The sequence below is a fragment of the Protopterus annectens genome, chromosome 1.part1, assembly GCF_019279795.1.
Source record: "Protopterus annectens isolate FY-2018-M chromosome 1.part1, PAN1.0, whole genome shotgun sequence".
Lineage (NCBI taxonomy): Eukaryota > Metazoa > Chordata > Ceratodontiformes > Protopteridae > Protopterus > Protopterus annectens.
This window is the reverse complement of record NC_056726.1, coordinates 1,968,492,188-1,968,519,427: the sequence shown is the minus strand read 5'-3', so window position 1 is coordinate 1,968,519,427 and position 27,240 is coordinate 1,968,492,188. Positions and strand designations below refer to the sequence as shown.

Genomic DNA, 27,240 nt, shown 5'->3' with positions numbered 1-27,240 from the left:
CCAGGCAAAAGATAACCAAATTTATCCCAGCAATCAGGGAATGTTGAGAGGTAGGCTAAGGAGAAAATACAAAAGCTTGCCCAACAAAAGTGAGGATCAAACAGAAGGGGACTCTTGTTTCCAATTCTTCTGACAAAAAAGCTCATACAGACTTTGCCAGTGAAACATTTTCCAGTGTTCCAAAGGAAAATTCTTGACAGACAAAAGTTGACTAGAAGGACTTTGAGTACCTTAGACATAGGAGATGGAGATGAACAGGAAGAAGACCAGCAAATCATGTTACTTATATACCCGCTTTTTAGATGACATTTGTATTTTATGGGTTGATGAAAAAGATACATTTTTGGAATTTGTATATTATATTCAACACAATGCTACATTTTTATAGTTTACTTATCAACTGCAGGACAATGAAGTTCAGTATTTGGATGTGTCTATTAAAAAGATCAGTGAGAACAGTACATACAGTTCCAAGATATACCATAAAGAAACACTTTCCAATTCATATTTACACTTTGCTAGTGAACACGCCCTATTCTATAAGAAGATTATTGTAAAAGGCCAGTTTGTACAACCCATATGACCCCAGATTATGTTAATTTTTTGGAAGAATGTGATTTCATTACTGATATGTTTTTACACGGGGGTTATGCCATGATCTTATTCAGGAAGTCATGGGTGAGATTGTTAGTGGATGGGTGACTAAATATGTCCCCATAGCTGGTAGAGGTACACCTCTTAAGTCTTACATTGTGAATAATGACCCACACCTGGATAGGAAAGTAACAACACAATTTAACAAAGCCTTTTACTGGAAAATAACTATAGTTCTATGTTTATTAAAGACACTGTTAAAGTAAACTCAGTACACATTAAGCAGCTTCCACGTGCACAAGTCCATTTAATTCCGTTGAAAAACTTGGTAAAACACTTTAAAAAATACCACCAAATAAAAGCTAAATGGTTGAGCACTTTCATCTGTTAATTCAACATCTTCAGAACCACTAACTACTAACACAGTAAGCTTAAAATAGGCTTTGAAAAACACAAATCCCTCAAAAATAACCAATCAAAACTAATATTCAAATAAGGAGTACATATAACCAATGATCACGATACAGATGAGAACCAATGAGAAAAGCAACTTTACCAATTCAACCAATGGTAGCAGTGACAAAAAAGTTCAGTTGTGTACCTACCATAAATGTAGATGTTTGAGTGTATTCACTGTTGCAGTCATTACTCTTGGGTTATCCTGCTGGCAGGCTACCCTCAGTCAGCCAGAATTCCAAAGTCTAGGTCTGGCGTCGGTTGCTGTCGCCTCTTCCCTGACGTCAGTGCGCCAAGGGTATAAAAGATGCAGCCGACGCCATTTTCTTCAGTTTTTCTTGCCCCAGATGTCAGGTGCCCCAAATAGGTAGGCTGAAAAATATGCCAATAAGAAATGCATGCACAAAAATAACATTTCCTTCATCTACAAGTAAATACACCAAAAAGGTTGTATAGGCTAGAGAAGTGCAGATAAGTCCCAGCAAAGAGAAGGGGGATGGTGGGTGGGTAACCTGGACTGCAACAGTGAATACACTCGAACATCTACATTTATGGTAGGTACACAACTATACTATGTTCATCGTGTTTCACTGTTGCAGTCATTACTCTTGGGTAGAATCCCAAAGCTGAGGATGGGTGGCTGGGCTAAATAGGATTAGGAGAGGCTATGAGGCCCTGCAGAACTGCAGTGGTGAAGCCTGCTCTGGGCTTAGAGTAGAGAGGCAAGTGGTAGTGCTTTGTAAAGGTGTGCACTGAACTCCAAGTTGCAGCCTCTAAGATATCTTTGGTTGGTACTCCTCTGAGGAAGGCTGCTGAAGTGGCTGCTGCTCTGGTGGAATGAGACCTAATGCCCTTAGGCACTGATTTGCCCTGTTGGAAATAGCAAAAATGGATGCAATCATGCAATGGCCTATCCATTTAGAAATAGTCTGTTTTGAGATAGCCTTTCCTTGTGATCCTGCAGCATATGACACTAAAAGCTGCTCAGTCTTTCTGAAAGCTTTAGTTCTCTCCAAGTAGAAGCGCAACTGCCTGTGTATGTCCAAAGAATGCAGAATTTTCTCACCCTTGTTCTGTGGATTTGGGTAAAAGGTAGGCAAGTGAATGGTTTGGTTGAGGGCCACAATGGACACCACCTTAGGCATAAATGTAGGGTTTGTCCTCAGAGAAACCCTGTCTGGATGAAAAATGATGAAAGGTTCCACAGCCATGAGTGCTTGTAACTCTGAGACTCGCCTTGCAGAGGTTATTGCTAGGAGCAGAGCTGTTTTCCAGGATAAGAATTTTATGTCTGCTGTTGATGCTGGCTCGAAAGGAGGCAGTGTGAGTTTTTCCAAAACATAATTGTGGTCCCAGGCCGGAATTGGTGCTCTCCTTGGAGGCCTAATGTTTTTGGCCCCTCTGAGGTACTGCCTTATTAAAGGATGAGAAAAGATAGGTGGTTCCGTATTGTAATGTGCTGAAATGGCAGAGGTATGAATCTTAATTGATGAGAAAGAAAGGCCTTTGTTCAGCATCTCAGTTAGGTATTGTAAAATCTGAGGAATATTTGGTACAGACTTGTTAATGCCTTGTTCCTGGTTCCAAGCACAGAATCTCTTCCATTTTTCTGCATAAGATTTTCTGGTACTGGGCCTCCAAGATAACATCCATAACAACTTTTGAAAGAGGAGTGTTCTGAATGGCTACATTATCCGCCATGCTGCCAGATTTAAGCTGCTGAGTTGGCTGTGAAAAATCTGATTGTTTTGTTGGGTCAGCAAGGGAGAGGTTTGAGGCAATATCCATGTTGGACCTTGAGACAAGCTCTTTAGGATTGGGTACCAGTGTTGGCGTGGCCAGTCTGGTGCAATCAGTATCATTTTTGGCTTCTCTTGTCTGACCTTTACAAGTACTCTGGGAAGGAGAGGCAGTGGGGGAAAAGCATAAACTGTTAGATTTTTCCAGCTGAATGATAGGGCGTCCACTTTCCATGCTTGCTTGTGATAAATCCTTGTGCAGAATCTCTGCAATTGACAGTTGTGAGGGGAGGCAAATAGATCTATGTCTGGGCATCCCCATTTCCTTATTATCATGCTGAAGACTTGTGGATCCAGTTTCTATTTGTGGGGATCCATGAGGTTTCTGCTTAGTTCGTCTGCCAGAGTATTTGTTTTTCCTGGCAGGAACTGTGCTTGCAGGTGAACTTGAAAAGCCAATGCTGTGTCCCATAAGGTCATTGCTTGTCTGCAGAGGGGGTAGGAATGTGTACCTCCCTGCTTGTTTATGTACCACATGACCGTAGTGTTGTCTGTCTTTATCAGTAACTGTCCTGGATGAAGCAGGTCCTTGAAAGCTGTCAGGGCATTTTGACCAGCTAGCATCTCTTTTTGATTGATGTGAAGATGCATCTGGTTTGCAGGCCATGTGCCCTGAATACATTTTCCTGCCATATGGGCCCCCCAGGCATAATCTAATGCATCCGTTGTCAGTGTCTGTCTGGCTGTGGGTAAACTGAATGGCAGACCCTTGTTGTGGTGACAGACTCCTGCCCACCATCGAAACTCCTGTTTTAGGCAGGGAATGAGTGCAATTACACTCTCCAGGCTGTGGAAATGCTGAGTCCAAACACTTTTCAGATACCATTGTAGTTTCCTCATATGCAGTCTGGCATATGGAATTAGTAGAATGCAGGATGCCATGAAACCCAAGGCCTGCAGGATTTTCCTTGCAGATAAGTGGGTTTTTGTTGCCAATTTCTTGAAGTAAGTAGTCAGTTGTTTTTGCTAGTCTGGTGTGAGATAAGCCATCTGGGCAGTTGTATTTAAGCTTGCACCCAGGAATATTATCTCTTGAGAGGGCACTAATTTTGATTTCTTTTCATTTACTGTGTACCCTAGGCCAATTAGTAATCTCTTTACAAACGCCAGATGTTTTAGAAGTGTGTCTTTGTTCTCTGCTTGAATTAGGCAGTCGTCCAAATAGGGATATATTTGAATTCCTTTTTGTCTGCAAAACGCAATTACTGGTGCCAAGCATTTTGTGAAGACCCTGGGCGCAGTAGATAAGCCAAAGAGCAGTGCAAAGAATTGGTAATGCATTGAGCCAGCTATGAATCTGAGGTATCTGCAAGATTGTCTGATTGGGACACGCAGGTATGCCTCTTTTAGGTCCAAAGTTACGAGCCAAGCCCTCTTGCCCAGCATGGGCAGTAGCTGCTGTAGAGTCAACATCTTGAATTTTGGAACTTCCAGAAACGTATTTAGTATAGACAGGTCCAGAATTGGTCTCCAGGTTTTGTCCTTCCTGGGTACTAGGAAAAGTCTGGAGTAAAATACTTGCCCCTGCTCTTGTTGTGGTACTTGCTGAATGGCCCTCATGTCCATGAGGGCTGTAATTTGCTTTTGTGCCTCTGCCCATTGATTGTGTGGCAGGTCTGGCATGCCCTTTGACCTTGGTAGAGTGTGAAAATGGAACCTGTAGCCTTGGGACACTATGTTCACGACCCATTTGTCTTGGCTAACCATTTGCCAATTTGATGAAAAATGTACTAGTTTTCCCCCTAAGGGGGCTGTCAAAAGAAAACTGCTTGGAACTGGTACAGGAAAGTCATTGGGACTGTTTCCTGTAAGGTTGTGATTTGTCTTCTCCGCTTGTGGAGGTAGGAGCACCCCATTGTTTAGGCCTGTATGAGCCTTGGGGCTGAGATCTGCCTCTGGGACGCCTGTATCTGCCTCTTTGTGGTCTGTCTGAGACTGGAAAGGACCAATTTTGAGAAGGCCAGTTCCTGCTAAACCTGGGTGGCTGACCTGTAAGAGATCCTTGACTGTCTGCATGGATTTTGCTTTATCCTCCATTTTTTTCAACACGTCTTCTGCTTTAGTACCAAACAAAGTATCATGCTGTAATGGTGCATCTAATAATTTTGTTTTAACATGATCAGGCAGATTCTGTTCCTTTAACCAAGCATGCCTTCTAATAACAGAACCTGTAACAGCGGCCCTGCAAGAGGCCTCCAGTGAATCATAACCACATTGCAAAGTATGCTTTCCCACTTGTTCATTTGCATGCAATAAATCCTGCAATTCCTTGTTCTCTGAACATTCAGTATTTGTCAACATTTTCTGTTTAAGTAGTGACAATAAATATTGCTGATATTTAAGCATATGAAACTGACAATTTAAAGCCCTTACAGCCAGGGTGGCAGAAGTGTAAACTTTTTCCCCCCATCAGTCTAGAGCCCTAGAATCCCTATCAGAGGGGACTGGGTTTTTTACAGTGGAAGCTTTAACCCCCTTGGGACCCTGAGATATAGTTTCTGGGTCAGCAGCAGGGTTTTTATATAGGAATTTATGAGAATCCGGGACCCTGTAGTATCTGTCTGGCTTAGCAAGTGCAGGGGGTAAAGAGTCAGGGGACAGACCGGACTCTGAAAATACATCATCTACAATGTGTAGAACAGGTGGAATAGCAAGGGGTCTGTGCTGAGGAAGAAGCAGAAAGTCTCTGAGCCTTTTCTTAGATTGAGAAAAATCTTGGCTCTCCCAGTGGAAATGTTCCCTCATAGTATGCAGTGTTTCCCCAAAAGAATAATCCTCAGGAGGAGAGGCTGAAGGAATGGATTCTTCAGCATCAGAATCCTCATAGGGAGGCATGGAGTAATCCTGTTCAGAAGAGGAATCAGAGGAAATAGATACCTGATCAGAAGAATCATACTCTGCCTCTTGCCTAGGCCTCTTATCAGGAGGGGGATGGGAGCCCCTGATCAAAGTAATTAGGTCTTCGGCCATTTTGAGCATCTGTTTTTTAGGCATGGAAGTCTGAGTAGGAGAATGCTGTACTTGTTTCTTTGTCTTTAGAGCTGCTTTAGTCTGTCTTTGAAGCTGAAGATGGCTTAATATATAGTTGTGTAGGTCTGAAGACACCCTCAGAAGCCAATGCCTGCTCAGCGGCTCCGGACCCATCTGAGGGAGTGATTTCCGAGTGTCCAATACCTTGAGTATCCAGAGGCCCAGTCGGCTCCACGTGGGAGTCGGTAGTGGCCTGTGGCTCTGAGGTACCGGGTGCCAGGGGCTGCGAAAGCACCTCACTGAGAACCAGTGAACCGGCGACTGGCCTAGTAGAGGCTGTGATCTCTGTGTGCTCTTAAGGGAAATTGTACTTTACTGTGTGTGTACTTGTCATCCTCCCAATGTGCATGTCCCTCACTGGTGTTAGTGGTGAGGATTGAGGCTCCTTGATTACTGGGCCAGTGCATGGGCATTACAGTGTGTATTTGTGCATAACTGTAAAAATCCCTCACTGGTATGTGTTAATATGGTAGAAGGATTTTGAAAGCCCTCACCACTTGTATTTGATCAAAATATTGCAGAGAATTGGAGAATATTTGAGAAAGATATAAGCAGCTTATTCTGACAAGGATGCACACACCAGGGCACTCATTTTGCTAAACCTAGCTGGGTCAGAGGCCATTGAAAGAGAGCATTCATTGGTGTATGCACCAGCAGTATATGAGGGAGAAGGTGAAAATCATCATATTGTTGTGCAGGCTGACTCAAGGGAAGACCCCAAGTGTTTGAAGTGCAAATTCAGGGAAATGTGCAACCCCCAAACAAATATTACATTAGAGAGGCATTTGTTCTACACAAAAGATCAGAAACCAGGGGAAACTTTTGCAGCTTATATTACTGACCTGAGAAACAAGGCTAAAATGTGTTGACTTAAAAGATGAGTTGATAAAGGACAGGCTTGTGTGTGGCATTAATAGTGCTGCTGTGAGAAAGATTTTGCTTTGTGACAGTAACTTAACGTTGAGTAAATCCATTGAGATTTTTCAAATACATGAGGTTACAGAAAGGCACACAAGTAGGTTTACAAATGACAATAGTACAATTTCAGTAGGCTCCAGAGCAAATGTAGATAGCATGCAACACGTGGCAAACAGAAGCAAGCCTATGCACATGGCAGACACAGCCCCTGCTGTTTTGCCAGGGAAACCCCATTGTTTTACAGCCAGTTCTAAGAAAGGAGCATGCTTTGTACAGTACAAGGATGAATCAGCAAAATGCTCACTGCAGCACAAGTGTGAGTCAGCAAAACCCAAATCTAGCTTCATTGTTAACTGTCGCATTTGTGGTGCAAATCATGAGTCTAAAAGAGAAAAATGCTTAGTATTTGGTCAGCAATGCCACAAGTGTAAAAAAATGGAACCATTTTCAAAGGTTTTGCAAATCAAGTAAACCTCACACAGTTAGAAAGAGAGGTCACTCAAAAAAGCAAACCGATCAAGTAGAATTGCAGCATTCTACTTTCTATGTAGATGATACATCAGTAACTGGTGAAAGGGACGACACAGTGAATTTATAGGCGAAGAACAAAGTGTTTTATACTGTCCAGATCAATGGTAAATCCTCAAGTAAAAAAGTAGAAGGAATCCCAGAAGACAAAGCTGTAGCACAATTCTTTTAATAAAAACAAACCTTGACAACAAATGGTGAGTGCTTTCGCACCGAAGTGCTTCTTCAGACAAATAACATCACAGCAAAACACATTTATATAGTAAAACAGCAGTCATCAATTATTAAAATGAGCAATTATCACTTAACTAGATCCCTTGATTTTAGAATGGGTCTTAAAGATTTAAGATTTAAGTTTTTGGTCTTACAATTAACATTAACTTTAAAGAAAAAAGTTTGTCCAGAGACAGGATGTATAAATTCATTAGTACCATCTATATGAACACAATATCTACAGCTGCCACAGGGACGAGTCCATGTAAAAGACTGTGATCGGGGGAACTCACTGTAACTGTCTCTGTAACAGATACGTCATTTCAAAGATTTTTTATTTTTATAACTAATAAGGGATTTCTCACCTATCAAGTCTCTAATACGAGAGTCTGAGGTAAGGATGCCCCAATTAGAATAGATAACATCATTGACCTGCTTAATGTCACTAGCAAATGACAGGGTCAGGGGAATACATCCACCTCTCTGTGGACATGTTCTCCTATCAAAATAGTCACCATCTTCAGAAAAGTATGGCTTAGTCCTCCCCATCCTAAGATTCATGACTTCTTTTGTCATTGTCTCCACTTCAACATTACTATAGCCTCTGGTCAAGAACTCATTCGAAAGTGTACCCAAATCTGCCAGAAAACCTTCTTCAGTATTATTCAGTCTTGACATCCTCATCCCTTGTCCCTTCAAAACATTCCTGTACACATGTCAGATGCATGCTATTACGCTGTAATAATGTGTTCTGTCTACAAGATTTTCTAAAGAGCCTTGTTGTAAAATTACCTGTGGCATCCTTATTAGTCTTAACATCCAAGAAAACTACTTCTTCCAATTATACAGGAGAAGTGAACCTTAGAAAGGAGGTGGTACTATTCAAATAATTCAAGAACTCATTCAATTGTTGGTTGTCACCCTTCCAAAAAAGTATGACATCATCAACAAACCTTCTGTAAAATATAACTGAAGTATTGTAATGAGTCCCAAAAACATAATGTTCTTCCCAATGAGCCAATACCATATTGGCATAGCTATTAGCACATGACATGCCCATAGCTACACCCTTTTTCTGTAAATAATATGTATTCTGAAACATAACACATTATTTTCAAGAATAACTTCCAAAAGCAAACATAAAAGATCAATGTGTTTCAAATCATAACCATTGTGTTTTAACAAGTATTATTTAACCATAATGATGCCATCAGTATTAGGGATGCATGTAAACAGGGATTCAACGACTAAGGTCACTAGCAGACATTGAGAGGCAACCTCTCTATTATCATGTACGAAAGCATACAATTCTTTTAACAATTGCCTTGTGTCATTCAGCACTGTTTTAGCTTTCAAAAGTACTGGTCAAAGTTGTTTATCGACATATATAGAAAATGGTTCAGTCAACCATTTCCTTCCTGACACTATAGGTCTAAAAGGAGGTTTTGCCATGTCTTTATGGATTTTAGGGAGTCCTTGAAAAACTGGAACAACTGGATGTTCCACATTAAGATATTGTGACAGGCTATTAGTAATAAGAAAATTCTGTACACAATCATGTACAGTAAAAAGTGTTGTAAATTGCAAGTCCCAAATGAAATCTTATTCAACCTTTTCATAGACATTGTCATCAGATAACATTTCCATCAATGAGTTAACATAGAACGCTCGACCTAAAATAACAATCACTCCCCCAGAGTTGGTGATTTAAAGAATTATACCGAACAGAGAGAACTTCAGTGGATTTTGAGGTTTGGTGCTGAAAGGAAACCTGGCCTTAATGATGGGGTTTCTTTAAGACCTATTCTAAAATCAAGGGATCTAGTTAAGTGATAATTGCTCATTTTAATAATTGATGACTACTGTTTTACTATATAAATGTGTTTTGCTGTGATGTTATTTGTCTGAATAAGCACTTCGGTGCAAAAGCGCTCACCATTTGTTGTCAAGGTTTGTTTTTATTAAAAGAATTGTGCTACAGCTTTGTCTTCTGGGATTTCCTCTACTTTTTTACTTGAGAATTTTGCTGTTTTTTGGTCTCTCAGTCTAGCCTTTGGGAGGTATACTGAACTTTGTGTATTGCTGCTTGGGGGACATGGCTGAAAGTACTAATGGAATAGCTGCTATTGACTCTGTTCTCAGCAATGTTGGTAAGCACTCTTGTAATGATCGTTTAAACAGATTGCTATGGATGGAAGTGAATCTGCTATTGAACGTTAGTTTTTCTAACAGTTCTAATTCAAGTGTTCTGAACAATGCTAATGTTTCTTTATCCTCACCAGTAGATCTAAAACTTTTGGAGAATGACCTCTATAAATTAAAACGCTTCCAGTGGCAGAGGCTACATATGGAAGCTTGTTTGCAACATCGAGTGATTCCCAGAAGACTGAGGGTCACGCTTATGCCTTCCTATGGGGACAGCTATAGTGAACTACTTACTAAATGGCAACGTTTGAAGCATAAGACAGTTATGCTTACATTCGCCTTTTAATAGAGTTTTTACACCTATTGAGAGTGAGCTACTAACAGCAATAGAAGAGCGGACGTAATGTCTGCTAAATAGCTGTGATCATGAAGCATGTCTATCAGCTATTGATCTGATAGTAGATAATGTGTCCGCTTACGAGATGTATCTTAAGATGCAAAAAATTAAGAAACTGAATTGGGACATCTCAGACTTTACAAATGGTCATGTGTTTATGTGGCCTAGACAGAATGTCACTAATGTACCAGCCATTAATGCAACAGCTCAGCCAGCTACAGAAGCATCAACTGACGTAACAACAGACTGTTCAGCCACCCCTTCCAGGTCAGTAGTTGCTAGTAGTGGAACTGCATCTGCTTCTAATCAAGGAACGACAAGAACGGAGTCCCAGCCAGAAGGGATTTGTAAACAGCCCTCTTTACCTGATGTAAGGAGGAAGAATGCTTCTACTGTTACTAGCCGGCCTTAGGCATAGGCCAACTAGGTGGCCGCCTAGGGCACCGGTCTAGAAGGGGCGCTTTTCCAGTATTTATTTGGTGTAGGTAGACCAGGATGGGGGCACCAGGTAGTGTGGTGGGGGGTGCCATGGAGCCCTTTTGCCTAGGGCACCAGTTGACCTAGGGCCGCTCCTTCTTCTACAACACAGGTTTTTGGGGAACTACAGTTACCGCTTCCTGTGAAGCAGTTGAGAATAGGAGAACGAGAACACGATGTGTCACCGAACAGAGGGAGGAAGTGGGGACGCCAGTTAACATTATTACAATGTGGCCTTAATTTTATACCGGCCGAGAAGTCTGAATTATCAGATGTTTTGGTTAATTTAAGACTCTTTGCCAGAAATGTAGCACTTAAGATGTATTTCTGTTAATGTGCTTCTGAACTTTCTATGTCATTACCTTTCAAAAAGCAGACGAGTCTTTGTGGGTTCTCTTCAAGCAGCTTTATTATGTACAAACACATTACGGTTGTAGCTATTAACTTTAACTTGGGTAACTTATATACAAACTAACTACATTCATTCTCACATGCTTACTCTCTGGCTGCACTTTCAAAATGGCACTAGGTACAACATGTGCCCATTATTTATATGTGCATGTTCATCACTTGCTATGCTTCTTAAAGACGCATATACACTGTGCTCTACATTCGCCCTCTTTTTGGAAAATGTGATACAGAGGATATCAATTAACATCCACACCCGGTCTGGACATGTGACCAAATCGTGTGATGTAAAACTGAGATTCGGGCTTAGTAACTGGACGCGTTTCCTTAGAGTCTTCAACCTTTGGAGTGTCAGGAACATTCTTAGGACTGGAATCAGATGGTATGACATGTTCTGGAACAGGAACAATGTCTGAGTGATTCTGAGACTTAGAGTCTATACGCTGCAGTAACAATTCTGGTACCGGAAGGAGGTGCCTGTGATTCCTCCTGCACTCCACACCCTCAGAATCTGCAAGGTAGGACCTTGGCTCGGTAGAAACACCTGTTACCTGTCCAATCCAGTCGAAGCCTTTCGCCGTTTGTATCCTCACTGTCTCTCCTTCTTTCAATGGACAAAGAAATCTGCTCAATTTGTCATAATTGGATTTCTGGATAGAATGCTTCTTGAACAACTGGGCTCTGATGGTTCTGTTGTTTTTAGCTTTAGCCCTCAATAAACTGGAACTAATAGGCAATGTTGTTCTAGTTTGCCTGGACAGACGTCTCTGAGTAGGCTAGCCAAGTATATCATCACGGGATATGTTTCTGAGATTAAGTAGATTCAAAAGGATTTCAGTACTGTCATGCTTTGACCTTTCAAGTAACTGCTTTGCACTCTGCACTGCACATTCAGCTAGTCCATTTGATTGTGGATATTACGGACTACTGTACAAAGTCCCATTCTCGTGCAAATTTCTGAAATAACTGACTAGTAAATGGAGTACCATTGTCAGAAATACCTTTGTGTGGACTACCATGGACTGAGAAATGATGTTTCAACTTGCTAATAACAGTAGTGGATGTTAGATTATGTAGTAAGTCAATAGCAAACCAGTTCAAATGAGAATCTACCAATACTAAGTAATGCTGATTTCTCCACTCGAATATGTCAGTGGCAACTGTTAACCAAGTTAGTTCAGGAACTTGACTTAGCTGAAGTGGTTCTCTTTGTAAATGTGGTTTAGTACTATTCTATACTGAACAAGATGGTTATCCCACTCCACAAGGGGTGAGCCACCACGAACCCCGGGAACTACCGCCCCATTAGCCTGACGAGCCTGGTCTGCAAGGCCATGGAAGGTATCATCATGGAACTTATAAACAAAGATATTGGTAGTCTCCAAACTCTGGACCCCACCCAGTTCGGGTTTGTAAAAGACAGATCATGTCTCCTAAACCTGATAGACTTCTTTGAACCAGTCACCAAAGCCGTAGACAAGGGTAAGGTGGTTCACACAGCCTATCTAGATCTTGCCAAGGCTTTTGACACCATCCCCCACTCTGGAATTATAGATTAACTCACTAAACTAGGTATAAATCCCTATGTCACAAGATGGGTTGCCAACTGGCTCACTGACAGAACCCACACTGTGAAAGTAGCAGACTCCAAATCCAACTTCAGACCAGTGACAAGTGAAGTACCACAGGGTTCAGTCCTGGGTCCTCTCTTGTTTGGTATCTACTTCTCTGAAGTACAGGCTAACACAGAAGGTCTTTGGCTAACGAAGTTCACAGATGACTGCAAACTAGGAGCCATAATTGAAACTCCTAACGATGTGGACATCCTACAAAAGGGCCTCACTGAGACAGATGCCTGATGTCAAAGCCATGGCCTCAAGCTCAATGCCAAAAAGTGCATTGTCATCCCCTTTGGTAAAAACTCTGTACCCATGAACTACAACATAGGCGCTAGTATACTTAACACCGAAAGTGTGATAAGAGACCTTGGGACACAGGTGGACAGTAGTCTCTCCTTTGATAATCACATTGCCACAGTAGTAAGGAAATCCTTCTACGTGGCACACCTCATCACAAAAGGTTTCTCATCCAGAAAAAAAGAGGTCATTGTTCCCCTCTACAAATCACTCATTAGACCCATTATAGAGTACAATGTCCCTTTTGGTATGTACCTCACAAGACATCTACAACAACTGGTAAGGCCGCAGAAATACCTCACAAAGAGGATTACCGGCCTCAAACAGATGCCCTACGCAGACCGTCTCAAAAAACTCCAGCTTTACTCCATCACATATCGCCTACTCAGAGGTGATCTCTGCCTAACATATAAAGCTATGTCAAACCCAGAGCTGTTGGACATGCTCCACTTAAAGAAATCCCAATCCCTCCGAGCTACATGCTCTAGGGAACTAAACCTTGTCACCACAATAAACAGAACATGCTGGAGGGATAGATTCCTGTCCCAGAGACTTCCCATACTCTGGAATAAACTACCTATCTATATCAAACAAAGCTCCTCATTAGCACTCTTCAAGAAAAATCTTGATGATTGGATGGGAAATAGGAAATTCACCCCGAGGATCATCTCTGTGGCTCTGCTTGACAGTGGCACAGGAAAATAATTTTCTTGGGTGGCAAAAGCCAGGGTACCTTTTTGGCTGGGCTTGTATAGGCCCCAGGGCCGATAGCCTAGTACCTACCTAGGAACCTATGAACCTATAATGCTCAACAGAAAAAACAGAGATGCTGCTATTTTCCCCATATCACTCTCACACACACACACACACACACACACACACACACACACACACACACACACACACACACACACACACACACCTGATAAAGCAAATTTCAAAACCTTTTCACTCAACAAAATTGAAAATTGAATCAGTCTCCCATACAAAACTTCTTGGTGTGATTATAGATGATGATTTTCAATTTGGCCAGCATGTTCAAAATAACATAAAAAAGACTCACCAAAATTTTGGAATGCTCTACAGGCATAAAAACTTCCTTAGCAAACACCACCAAAACTGCTCTTGCCACTACTTACCTTCTCCCATCTCTGATATATGGTGCACCCATCCTAAACAACCTTCAGGCTACAGGTAAAATAAGCTAGTGGCATGATATAATAAGATTGCAAAATTTGCCACCAACAAACAATACCACAGCCACCACTGTATTGCAATTAAGGGTTTTAACTGTCTTGAACTGCTTCATCACTTACATCACATACAGCTTATATCCATGTATTTATTCACAAAGCTGATGACTGCCCTACCTTTACTCCTGTTCTCCATTCCTAGCACCCTAATTGAATACTTCAATCTAATGAACAACATCTTCTCAGTATATATATAAACCCCACAAATCTTCTGGCAAAATCTCTACTCATACTCTGTTGCTGAAGATGGAATTTTATTTCTCTGCAAATTAGACCCATCTTTGACCTCTCCAACTTCAAACAACTACTAAAAGACTACCCAAATAAAACTTGGCTCTCTTCCTGCACTACCCCAGGCTAAACTAGTCCCTCCCTTTGTCTGCCACCAGCAAAGTAAAATGTATTTCTTAGACAAAGAACACAGATATTTTTGCCTAGGATATATTACCTAGTCATCTCTGTTCCAAAGAGTGTACTCAGTGTGCATTGAATGTCATCTCTATGAACTGCAACTTCAGAATACTTCGTCTATTGGCAATATTCTTTTTCAGCTCATTATAGTTGTCCACATATTTGCACTATGCATGTACAGGTTCACGCTGTATGAAATTAAGCAAATTTTTTCTTACTTAATATATCATTCCTCTGTATTAGGCTTTGTAATACCTTTATTTAACTGTAACCATATTGTGTCAATGTGCCGTTACATGTGCCATTTTGTCTTTAAAATACATTTTTCATTTTTACGGCTCTGAATATTTAAATGACTTCATAGAAGCAAACTTTACTCCCGTATATTTATAGTTTAGTGCAACACTATGACTAAGGAAACAGAGCATGCTATTCCCCAGAAACAACTGTAAACATCCCCTCTTGCAGAAAGAGCAACAATAACTTCCAGGTCATAAATCTGAAGGGATACAGGAAATCATTAGCAGTACAAGAATTTCCTACTTTGTATTCTTAAAATAAAGGAAATTATGTCACATAAATGTAGTGTTGGTTACAAGGACACAGAAAATGTTTAGGTTTAATTCTTCAACCAGATCTGCAGACAAATGCCTCAGATGACTCTGTCTATAGCAGGAAGAAGAAATTACTTGTCTTGTATTCTTAAATGGAATGTAAACAGATGAGTTACCCCCACTCATTAGGCTAAACAATCACTGAAATACACCCTGCTAGTTAGAGACTAGAATCACTTAATTTCAAGAACTGTAGAAAACAATAAACGATACCAGGGTCATGGGAATACAGCATACTTCTAATTGCTAGCTAGAAGACAGTAGGATACCAGTAATAAGATTAAAAAAAAGATTAAAAATCTCACTTCCTTTTTATAGCTCCACAATGATAACAACAGGTAACAGACAAAGCAAAGTACTGGCAACATACCAATGGCAATATCTACAGAACAGCAATCCAGGGTTCCTAGTGAGCTTTCAGGAGGTACTGTTTTCTGATTTGTTTTATAGAATAAATTTGTGAAAATACCTCTGATTCATTGCAGCAGAAGACATCAGAGCAGGTGTAGAAATCTTGGTCCAGATTTGGAATAGCAGGAGCAGGATTGAAAATGGTTTTCACTGCAATTAAACATACAAGAAACTGTTCAGATAGTTGTATTAATAATTATACTCTTGTATAGTTTAGGTAAAATCAGTCAAACGCATGAGCTCAAAAACTGTCATCAAAAGCAAGTAGCAACACCCCATCCCCTGCTCTCTCTCTCTCCCTCTGCATTTCCCAATCACAGACTGGAAGACTATATTTTGTTACACCTAGCAAGAGGTGGCCAATCTGCTATCAAAATCCTCACTGTGATATATTGTCTCTAACATTTCATACAAGGTAAAAGATGTGAGGTTCCTGGTGTACACAATGCAGTTGCTGTAACTCTACCAAAGTACCTCAGAACATTTTACAAATTCGTTCTTCATATTTGAACTCATGTATTTTTTTATATTTGAATTAAAACTTCCCTTAAAGGTAAACCATTAGCAAAGTAACCTTCATTAAAAAACTGCAGTCAGAAATCTAAATTCACAGCTACTCAAAACAATTTCTTCCTTCATCTATCCAGTAGTACAAACTGACATATGAAAAAGTATCTGTTAAGATGGAAAATTAACTGTAAACAATCTACTGCTGACTTTTTTAATTTAAAGATTCATCAACGGATCCACATTTAATTACAGAAAATCAAAGAGAGTCAACCAAAACCCTAGAATGTGGTTACAAGTACTAATTTCAAAGGCTTGCTAACCAAAGAAATGTATATAAACTCCTCCCAAGTCTAATAAAGGAAGACTGAACAACTTGAAATCAAAATAATTTAACGTTAAGCTGTAATTAAAACATATAGATGAAACAGGTGGTTATGCAGGGGACTGGATGCTTCTGGCACAAAAAGTTTTAACAAAGGGTCTATAATGGTCAGTTTAGAAATAACAACACAATGTGAAAAGAACAAGGTCCCATTACACAGACATTGTTTTCTTTCTTTATTTAGAAAAAAGGGGCAAGATTAGAGACCAGTAAGAAACAGAATAGGAGTTTATGATTTTGTAATTAAGTTACATGGGGTCTTTTAATGCAGCAAGCGTAACATTCAGCAAAAACACTTTCTCATGTAGGTAAAAATGTGTATAGCCGCACTGTGCGTCACATGTTCCATTAAGTTTATAGTTTATACCATGATGATTATGCAGAACACTGGACCTTCCATAAATGCTGGTGCAGAATCCAAATGAAGTCATTAAGACAGGTGTAGCGCTTTTTGTAATCACCAGCTCCTATAATCAGTCCAGGCTCCATGGTAAATAAAAATAAATATGTTAATGTATCTATATATATATATATATATATATATATATATATATATATATACACACATATGTGTGTGTGTGTGTCTGTGTGTCCGCATTACTATAGCTCAAATACACCATATGTCAATGCACACAGTTGAAAATGATGACATTGTCAAGCAACTATACAAGCAGTGAGATACAGCCTCAGTGCATGCACCATTTACAAAAATAAATAAATAAATAAATAAAAATACTGTTTTCAGCAGAGAGGCAATCCCCCTGCATTCGTCATGTTGGGGGCCATGCCCCTATACCCCCTGTTAATTATACTTATTAGCACCAACCTGAAATAAACACTGGGTAAGGGCATATTCCCCACCCCTGGGAATTGTGCATGTCTGTCTACATTATTTGCCCACCTAACGTCCCCCCAACAACTTCCTTATTTTTAAGAAGGAGACTAGAAGGTTAAGGGGGAGCACCAGCCCCCTCATATGAAATTAACCAAAATAAATGCCAAAATCTTTCAGAATGTTACATCTGCAATGGCTGTTAAAATTACTTTACCACTGTAACATTATGAGAAGTATTCAAATGTACTACCATGGCCCAATGTCTTACATTAATGTGTTTTTGGGGGGACATGTTACAGGGTTATGATTTGAAATGGTCCACTTAAGATCCACCTACCTACCTACCTATCTATCTGATTAACACACATAAATAATGGCTGCCACACCATGTTTGTATTTATAAAAAGAAGAGAATACAAACAAGTGAGCCTTTGGATGTCAATGAACAAATAAGTGAAAGCTGCAGTGAAACTGAAAATGGATGATGCCAAACAAATGCTCTGTATCCACATGTCACCAAATGAACAACATGACTGGTATTACATGTAAATAGACATTTAACTCCATGGTTATATTAATGGCTTATGTTACAGAACATCTATCTACATTTTGGGTATCATTGCCTATGCCCCACTTTGACAGTAGGGAAAACAACCATTTTCACTATCAAAACTATGAAGTATAGTTTTTTTTTTATGTATTACATACATTTTATACTTTGGCACTTAGAAAAAACATAGGAAGAAAATAGTCAACAACTGAGATCAGCTGAGTTAACCACACCCTCCAGAATTTTTTATATATTTATTCTCTCACTTGTGTTTATTCATTCATTTACTTGATAACTGGTAAAATGCTTTTAAGTCATGACCTGAGCTAGCTGCAAAGTTATAAAGAATTTAAAGACCACTGCAAAAAATATATATATATAATATTTATTGATAAGGTACACAAATGCATGCCTAACAAATATTTATATAAAGAACACAGCACCATTTCAGAGAAAATTCTAATATGAAAAATAAATACAAGTTTAGTGTTCTAGAATACATAAAAAGTAGTAATCCTCAAATATCAGAGCTTCTTATGTTGGCGCAGTCTATAAACATATAAAGTTAGGGAATAACTGCTATAACTGACAGAGTTCAAAACACAGAAGAATTATGTTAGTTAAATTATTTGTACACTCTGTAGAGCTGAAAATTCATATGAATTGTGCTAGTAATATGTTCCTTTGTTAGCTTAGAAGACTTACTTAACAGATATTTCCCTGTAGCAACTGCACTTAGGTCTTGCATTTATTGAAGGAAATTCCAAGTGGCAGGGGAAGTTTTATTAAAACTTATTTCTTCGCTATCAGATTAAAGGCAGGCGTCATTGTGGATTTTCAGTCAGCAGCACTGAGTGGAGATTTTCAGTGTATGTGTTAAGCGCAGGAGGAATTCAAGGTACAATTGCTTGAATGTGAGACTGGCCAACATGAGGGATATTCTTCTGTACAGTGAGGCAATGGTGCTTGGGGGTGGGGTCTGACAGTGAGATAAGCCTGATTATACTGTTAGACTTTGTTGTTTTACACTGACGCTGACAGATGAATTAAGAAAGAGCACTGGAAAAGCATATTCTAATTTTGCCATAAAGTCATTCTATTGCTCTTCTTTACTCATATGTCAGCATGTTACTTAATTGATAAGAAACTTTAGAGTTTTATTAATCTGGTTTCATAAGCAGGATTCCAAAAGAATGCAAACCTTTGAAAAAACACCCCGGTGTCTACCAATAAGCGGAACAGTTCCAAAAGACAACTCTCCAATTCTTAAAATGCTTGTTTAATCCACATAACGCCAACCGGAACACACACTGTAACATCCACAGAACACAGGAACAGAAAAACTTACATATAACTCAACGGACAAAACAAAAAACGCTAAATGCAGTTTAGCGCTTTCAACCAATTCAATTTGGTCTTCTTCAGAACTGCATGTAAAAGCATTCAATTCGTTTATATTAACTTTTTGGCGCCAAAAAAAACGTGACGTATCTTAAAGGTACTTCACTGAAATCTATAATATCATACATAGATTGCAACGAAAATTCATTGTTGCACCTCAATAATTGGTTCGTAGACATCTCAAATAACCAAGTAAAAAGTAAATTGTAGATTTACCAAAAACTATTCAAAGATTTAGTAAGCGGACTTGATCAAATCAGTATATATAATGTAAATATAAAATAAATGAAATCAATAACATAATGCATTATATTATTGAAGTATAATTGAACACTTATTAAAAAGCTGAACAATCGCTCAATACTGTAATGCCTATAACAACCTTAAAATATATATATGAAAATATAAAAACATTGATATCTAATGAAAATGAATAATAAAATTGCTATGAAAAAACACAGTGCTTATGTGGTTCCTATTACGAAAAAATATATAAAAATGTATGTATGTATGAAAATATGTAAAATATATACAAAAATAATATATATACAAAATGTATATATGTTGTATATGTAGTGTGTATCTGTAAAGTATGTAAAAAGTATTCCTATGATATACTGTCATAATGTATATACAATGTATATAAAATATACATGTGTGTCTCAACTTTAGAGTATAACTGGGCTACCAATATACAGTGTCACTGGTATACACATATGAATTCATAAGCTAGTACATTCTAAGTGGGGAAACTTCAAATAGAATAGTACATTCTAGGTAAGAAGACTTTTAATAGAAATGCTGTCGTTTAATCCTGGTGGTGTGGTCGCATCCAAGAATAGTTGCCACCAACTTTCCCTATATGCAATAAGAGCTTTAATGTCACCACCCCTAGGATTACTCGGAATTGCTTCCAATATTAAAAATTTAAACATGTGTGTTTCTCCTAACTGTTGTACATGTCTAGATAAAGCATTAGTAAGATCCTTCACCCTAATGCTATATAAGTGATTATAAATGCGCTTTTTTATGCATCGTTCAGTACGTCCCACATAAAAAGCCTCACAGGAATCGCATTTGGCTAAATAAATAACCTGTCGTGTGTTGCAATTTCCCTTTTTACATTTTATTATACTTTTGTGTCCATTCTCTAATCTTAAATCACCTTTACAATACATGTATTTACAGAAATTGCAAAAACCACATTTATTACTACTCTTTACAGCTATTGTATTACTCACTTCTTTAATGTGGTGTTCCAATAATTTCTTCATGTTGAAACCCATCCGATATACAAATTTGGGTTTCTTACCCAATATATTAACTAAGTATTGGTCACTGCTAATCAGGTGCCAAAATTGAACAATAATTTGTTTAATTTTATCCGACCCTATGTTGTATGGTATAATACATGCTCTTAGATAACTGGGTCCCAATCCTTTATTATTCAAAACAGGCAGGTTTTGAATGTCACCCGAACCCAAGAGCGGTATGTATTTTGTGCCCCGATTCCTCATAATATCTGTGATGATATCATCCATCATGTTTTGTGGGTAACCACGTTCCCTAAAGTAACACTGAATTTGTGAAAATTCCATCTGTAAATCCGCTGGATCCGATACCATTCTAACAGCCCTAATGCATTGTCCCTTGAAGACATTAAATTTCAGTCTGGAAGGGTGACAACTAGTAAACTCCAGATAATTATTCGAAAAGGTGGACTTTCTAAAAATTTTTGAACTCACTTTCCCATTATGATGAGTTACTAATGTATCCAAATATGGCAAGCCCTTAGAGTCAAAGGCATAAGTAAACTTCAAATAGTCACTACTGCTGTTGATAAAATCTATAAAGATCTGCAATTCATCAAAAGTTCCTTGCCACAACAAATATATATCATCCAGAAATCTGGAGTAGTATGTAACTTTGGAAAAAAGTGGGTTCTTAAACAAAATTTCATCTTCCCAATGAAGCATGACCAGGTTAGCGTAGATGGGGGCGCAAGCCGCCCCCATCGCAACACCCCTAGTCTGCTGGAAGATCTCACCTTCAAAGTAAATATAATTATTCTCTAGAACTAGTGTCATCATTTCAGTTAACAGGCTGATGGTATCCCATTGTAAATCCGTGTGCCTCCTCAAGCTGTTAGAGAAGGCCTCTAACCCCTTTTCCTTAGGGATACATGAGAATAAATCAATCACATCAATGGTAATGATAAATTTAGTGTCAAAATTCTCTGGGCCAGAAACTGGATACTTTGAAAGGAAACACCACGAATCCTTAACCATATGTGGAATTAATGTGTAAATGTTCTTTAAGGTTGTATCAATGAACTTGCCCATCTTAAAAGTTTTAGATTCACTACCCGACACTATGGGTCTCAGGGGGGGATCATCACAATTTTTATGAGTTTTTGGAATGCCCACCATAGTGGCTAACTTAATTAATCTGGTTTCCAGTCTCTGATCATTAAGCCTACTCTGGACACTCTATGGAGTCAGTCATTTGTTTCCCACAGGGTGAGGCTCCAGCATAATGGGAGTAATGCTGTCACCTGCAGAGGGTGATTGGATTTTCACATCTGCAGCCTGATATTCCCCTGTGTACAAACCCACATATGTCTTAGGTGTGGATTTGCAAAGGGTTGATGCAAGGGGCTTCACCCACTTTTACAAGTAATACAAACTTCAAATCCCACCCTCTCTTCTGACAAGTGCCTCCTTGTGTCATCTGGCCTCTACTGTGGAATCTAACATGGAGTTTCACTCTGGTCATTTATGCTCAGCCTTCTGCCTGAGACAGGTGAGTAGGCATTGCCTCAATTATTTCCACTATTTTCTCTGATAACCCATTCAGTGTCCATACAGCTAATCAAAGCCAAGTCACCTGAGCCACAGTCAAATCATTATCCCTCTGTGCCACAGAGATGGTAATTTTAAGCTGTTTTCATACATTGTTCACAACCTTTTCAGCATGTATCTTAAAACTTAGGGGATATTCTAGCCATACCCCTAGGCATTTATAATTGTTGACTACTGAGCTAGGTTTACTTTCAGGGTCAACCATACTGAGAATTTCTATGGGGCAACAAAGAACATAACTTGTTTTTATTAAGTTATTCTTGTGTATCTAAACTGTACAGCTTACTGAAGTCCTTCTTTCTGTAGATTATTCTGGACTTCCTTACTACTTTTAACATCTTTCATGATGATAGGGCCATCTATCTACATCGTGATGATTAGAGCTAGTCTTTTAAAGTTTCAGGCTCATAAACACACAAATATACACAAAAACAAACACACAGTCTGCATCTGAGGTGTTGCTGTCTCTGAGCTGCACATTTTTTTCCTTTTCCACAATGGCATTTCTCAAGTGTCTTTTTTTAAACACCTTTATTAAATTATCACTTAAGACATGGGCAAACATACATTAACAGAAAAGAAAACAAACTATTTTAACATTTTTTTCATTCAAATACAACATACCTCATATGTTTTCTTTGCTACTTACTATCATCAATCCAACATTAAAATAAATGCTGAATTCCAGCTTTCCCTTAAACCTCATTCGTCCTCCTCCTGAATATTATTATGCACATATTTTTCCCACAATTTCCATTTACTTTTATGCAATTTGCTCCTTCCCATTTCTAAAGATCCATCTTCCAGTTCTTCTACCTCTTTTATAATATTCAGTACCTCAAATACAGTTGGTCCAGACTTTGATTTCCATTTTGCAGTAATTGCTCTTTTGGTAGACAACAAAATTAAACTTAATAAGGCCTTACTATGTCTAGGCAATTCAGATCATGTACCCCACCTTACTTACTGCCATTTGCTCACCCAATATTTCTGATAAAGTGCTCTGTAGGGAATTTGTAACACCTGCCAACTCATTACACTCCCAAGACATATGTTTCCAGTTAATGCTTTCTTCTCCATCATACCTCTAACATTTGCTATCTGCCTGAGGAATTGGGAAGAGACTGAAAAGCAATTTACAAGAAAACAATAGGAAGACATATGTATGGCTCCCAAGTATGCAACCAAGTCCAGAAGGTTTAGGATCTTTGCTTGGAAGTGTCTGCATAGGTATTTGTACCCCAGGCAGACTTCAAAGAATTTTTCCTCACCTGTCGTTTTTTAGCCAATAAGAAAGAAATGATGTACCTCCCATTCTACGCACAAATTAATATGTACATTTTATATCTAACATAAGTAACTTAACTCCAAATGAAGGGCTCCTACTTCCTGAAAGCTCAAGTAATTGGAAAGCTTATGTTGGTCCAACAAATTACATTACATCTGTGTTCTTGTGTCTTGATGTTTAAACCTGAAAGACTTTCTGTTAGATTGTTAGGAAAACATGAAAATAAAACGGGTCCAAGTATAGATCACTGGTGGAGACATAAAGAAAATGAGTCCATGTTGGAGACCTGTGTGGCATGGGAAACCATTAATTTACTGTCACAAAGATAATGTCTGAAAAAGTTGAGTAGTCATTTAAACTCTCCTAAAAAGCATTTGTATTCATATAAATCCATTAATTACTACTAAGGTATCATGAATATGATTATTAAAATCAAGGAATAAATGAATATATATATATATATATATATATATATATATATATATATATATATATATATATACATACATATATAAATATATAAATATTCAATCAATATATCTGTGTATATGGATTTATATGAATACAAATGCTTTTTAGAAGAGTTTAAATGATAAACACATTATATATAGTTTTTAGAATTTTAGTACTTACATGATGTCATTATTATGTCCTTTCAGTGATTGGGAGATGTTGATTAGAGTGCTATTTAAAATGTGGTTAATGGTTTTGGCAGTACTGAAGTCTGATGAAAAGTTGTTTGAATATGAAACCGCTTACTTTTACTGCAGTCTGTGATTTCTTAACTTCTAAATAAATTTTCCACGAATATTGCTGTGGTGAGCCTCATCTGTTTTGACTTTACTCTGATCTTGTTCTGACATGGCTCTCTATCCAGGACTGTTTTGGTTTTTGTTAGTCTTATTAATATTTACACTCATTTCTCAAGTACCAAACACAATGACACTCTATAGTTATGTTGTAAAAGTTCCAATATTATTATTAGTAGTAGTACATTTGGTTTCATCAATGACACTATGTTAGTTTAACATCTAACACGTATCATTTCTGTCTTTATATGGAATTAGCATTCAAAGTTTCATCACTACTCTTTAGTAACAATACAAATTCTTGGCAATTACAGTTCCCCTGAGAATATGTCCACCTTTTGATGAAAAACGAACAAACAAAAAATAAGTGGAAAACCTCTTCTGGATGCATCCTGTAGCAGGCAGCTACATCTGAAGTGATGTTTGCAGAATACACAGCAGATGAATCAGTCTAATAACAGTTCAGTTAGACAACGCGTACAAACTCTTGAATTTAGGATGTTTCAGGCATGTACATGCTTGATTTCCCCATATTACATTTAGGTTTTGAAAATCTTAAAACTTAGGATTTTACTCTGCCTGTCCCAAATAGGAAATTTATGATAAAATGACAAGTTGCTAAGTATCTTTTCTGTCACTGTTAACTGATTCTCATAAACAAAAGTATATATAATTATTTTTCTTCTTCGTACTCACAATGAGTGAGTTTTCTAAAAGTGCTTTCACAGTAACAGGATAGGAGAACATGGAATAAATAATATATGTTGCTGCTCTATTCCAGCACAGCATTTGACTTTGCAAAACACAGAAGAGGACAGAAAAATTTAGAGAGTATAGAATATCAAAAATATGGGAAAGTTGGTTGACCATTAAAGCCTACCCTGACACTCTGTGGATCCATTTGTTTCATTCAGTGTGCAGGTCAGCAAAGAATAATTCTAGAGATTCTCAGACTGATGGAAAATGTTCACAACTGCTATACCACAGAGGATGTACGTGGATAAGCCATTTCTAAGCTGCTTATAACACTTTGGCAAACTAAAACTGAGAGAAGAGTAAGACATGTCTCTACAAGGAATATAACATAGCAGGGAACAGCAGCAGAAGGTAATCATACTGCTACAGAATCACTCAAGTATTGTAACAGATAGGTAGTCTAAAGTTGGCTACCACACTGTAATGGCAAAATGTATGAGATAATGCTTGGCGGCCAGAACCTTGCACAGAATGAAAGTTAAATATAAGGGGACCACTAGTCTGCAGATCATCTTAATGGACCCCATTAAACAAAAAGCCACAGTACTTATCAGAAATGCAAAGTTAATAAACAATGGATATACGTAGAGGTACGCACCAAAAATTTACCTAAACACCAGTGACCTCCAAAACACAAACATGCTACACCTAATACAGTACCTGCAGCACTAAATACACATAAAACCACAAGCACGTGTCTCACCAGACAAGCCCCTAAGGCAAAGCTGATCTAAACCAAATATTTTGTTCATAGGCAACTCTATAGTGAGGCACACAGATGTCCCACTCACCAGGCTGGACAAGGAGGTGGTTATGGTCAGCTGTCTGTCCAGTGGCAGAAACCTCCAGATCACACACACACTCAAGTTTCTTCACAACAAGTACTGTTATGAGTCCAACATAGTTCATGTTGGTGTGAATGACTTGAGACGTACCTCAATGGACTACATGAAGAGAGAGAGAGAGAGACATGACTGAGCTTCATGTCTCAGGCAGGTATGTTCTTAGCCTTGAACAGCACACTACCTTCACCTAAGATGACACCACAATATAAGCAAAAAATAATTGACTTCAACAACTGGCTTACTTTCTGGTGTCATTCTAAGGGGATCCAGTACTTATCAGCCTGGGATGATATGACAGATAGACTATGCTGCTTTGCCAGAGATGGTCTTCATCTGTCATCTCTGGGATTTTGGTTACTGGCTAAGGCTCTTGCCTCCCCCATAGTGTCTTTTTCAGGCAATGTCACTCACAGCAACAACATTCCCAACATAAAAATATCTTCAAAAAGTAACCTCAAGTTTATGCTGCTAAACGCTAGCAATCTAAACCTAAAACTGCATTCACTAAAAGCAGCCCTCAGCTTAGAAGATGATGGCATCTGTGCAGTCACAGAGACTTGGTTTAAGGCCACGGAAAGCACCCTGGCCATACTAAGTTATAATGCATTCCACAGATTCAGACCACAAACTGAAAAAGTGAGAAGTAAAGCAGGTGGAGTATCAATATTCATCAAAGATAAATACACCTCTAGATTGGTTAAAAAAAAAAATGATTCCCTTGAACTAGGTCCAATTGACTGTAGGTAAGACCCCTCTCCAAGTTATTGCCAGTTATAGGAACCCCTCCATGAACCAGGATACTCACACTGCATACTTGGATCTACTTGAATCACTCAAGATACAACCAAACACCCTGGTTTTAGGTGACTTTAACTACCCATCCATAGACTGGATAAATTATATGTGTACTAACACACTTGCCTAAAGGTTCTTAGACTTCATCAGCTCCAATGCCCTTGACCAGTTTTTTGACACCCCCAATAGGGGCCCAAACATTCTGGATCTGGTGTTCACTAACATGGGTGATCCCTGCACCACCCCACGTATGTGACCGCTCTAGTGAGGTCTGATCATAACCTGCACCACCCCACGTGTGTGGCCTCTCTAGTGAGGTCTGATCATAAATCAATTTCATTAGAAGTAACAATACTATCTGACCCTCCATTACCAGCAACTAGACTAAAAAACTTCTCCAAAGCCAATTACAACCTAATATGGGCTGGCATTAACAGCTTCATAGTCCCTGCCCCCCTCTCCTCTGAAATAAACTTCCAATTCAGGTGAGGCAGAGCCCCTCGCTGATCCGGTTTAAGCGTAATTTGAATGACTGGATGGGAAACCACAAATTCACCCCAGGAGATTCACCTGTGCCACTCTTGGACAGGGGCAGTAAGTAGTTGCTGACTTAGTTCCGCTTAATACCTTGATATTCT

The 27,240-nt window shown here is 38.8% G+C and overlaps 1 protein-coding gene across 3 annotated transcripts in view; it reads right to left on the bottom strand.

Moving 5' to 3' along the window:
- RBKS (ribokinase) overlaps nucleotides 1–27,240 on the bottom strand; it is a 1,304,045-nt gene that overhangs the window by 458,471 nt on the left and 818,334 nt on the right. For all 3 annotated transcript variants that reach the window (XM_044085234.1, XM_044085217.1, XM_044085225.1), the window contains exon 6: nucleotides 15,629–15,720. In XM_044085234.1, the coding sequence (XP_043941169.1) occupies nucleotides 15,629–15,720 (92 nt within the window). The remainder of the gene's footprint in view (nucleotides 1–15,628; nucleotides 15,721–27,240) is intronic.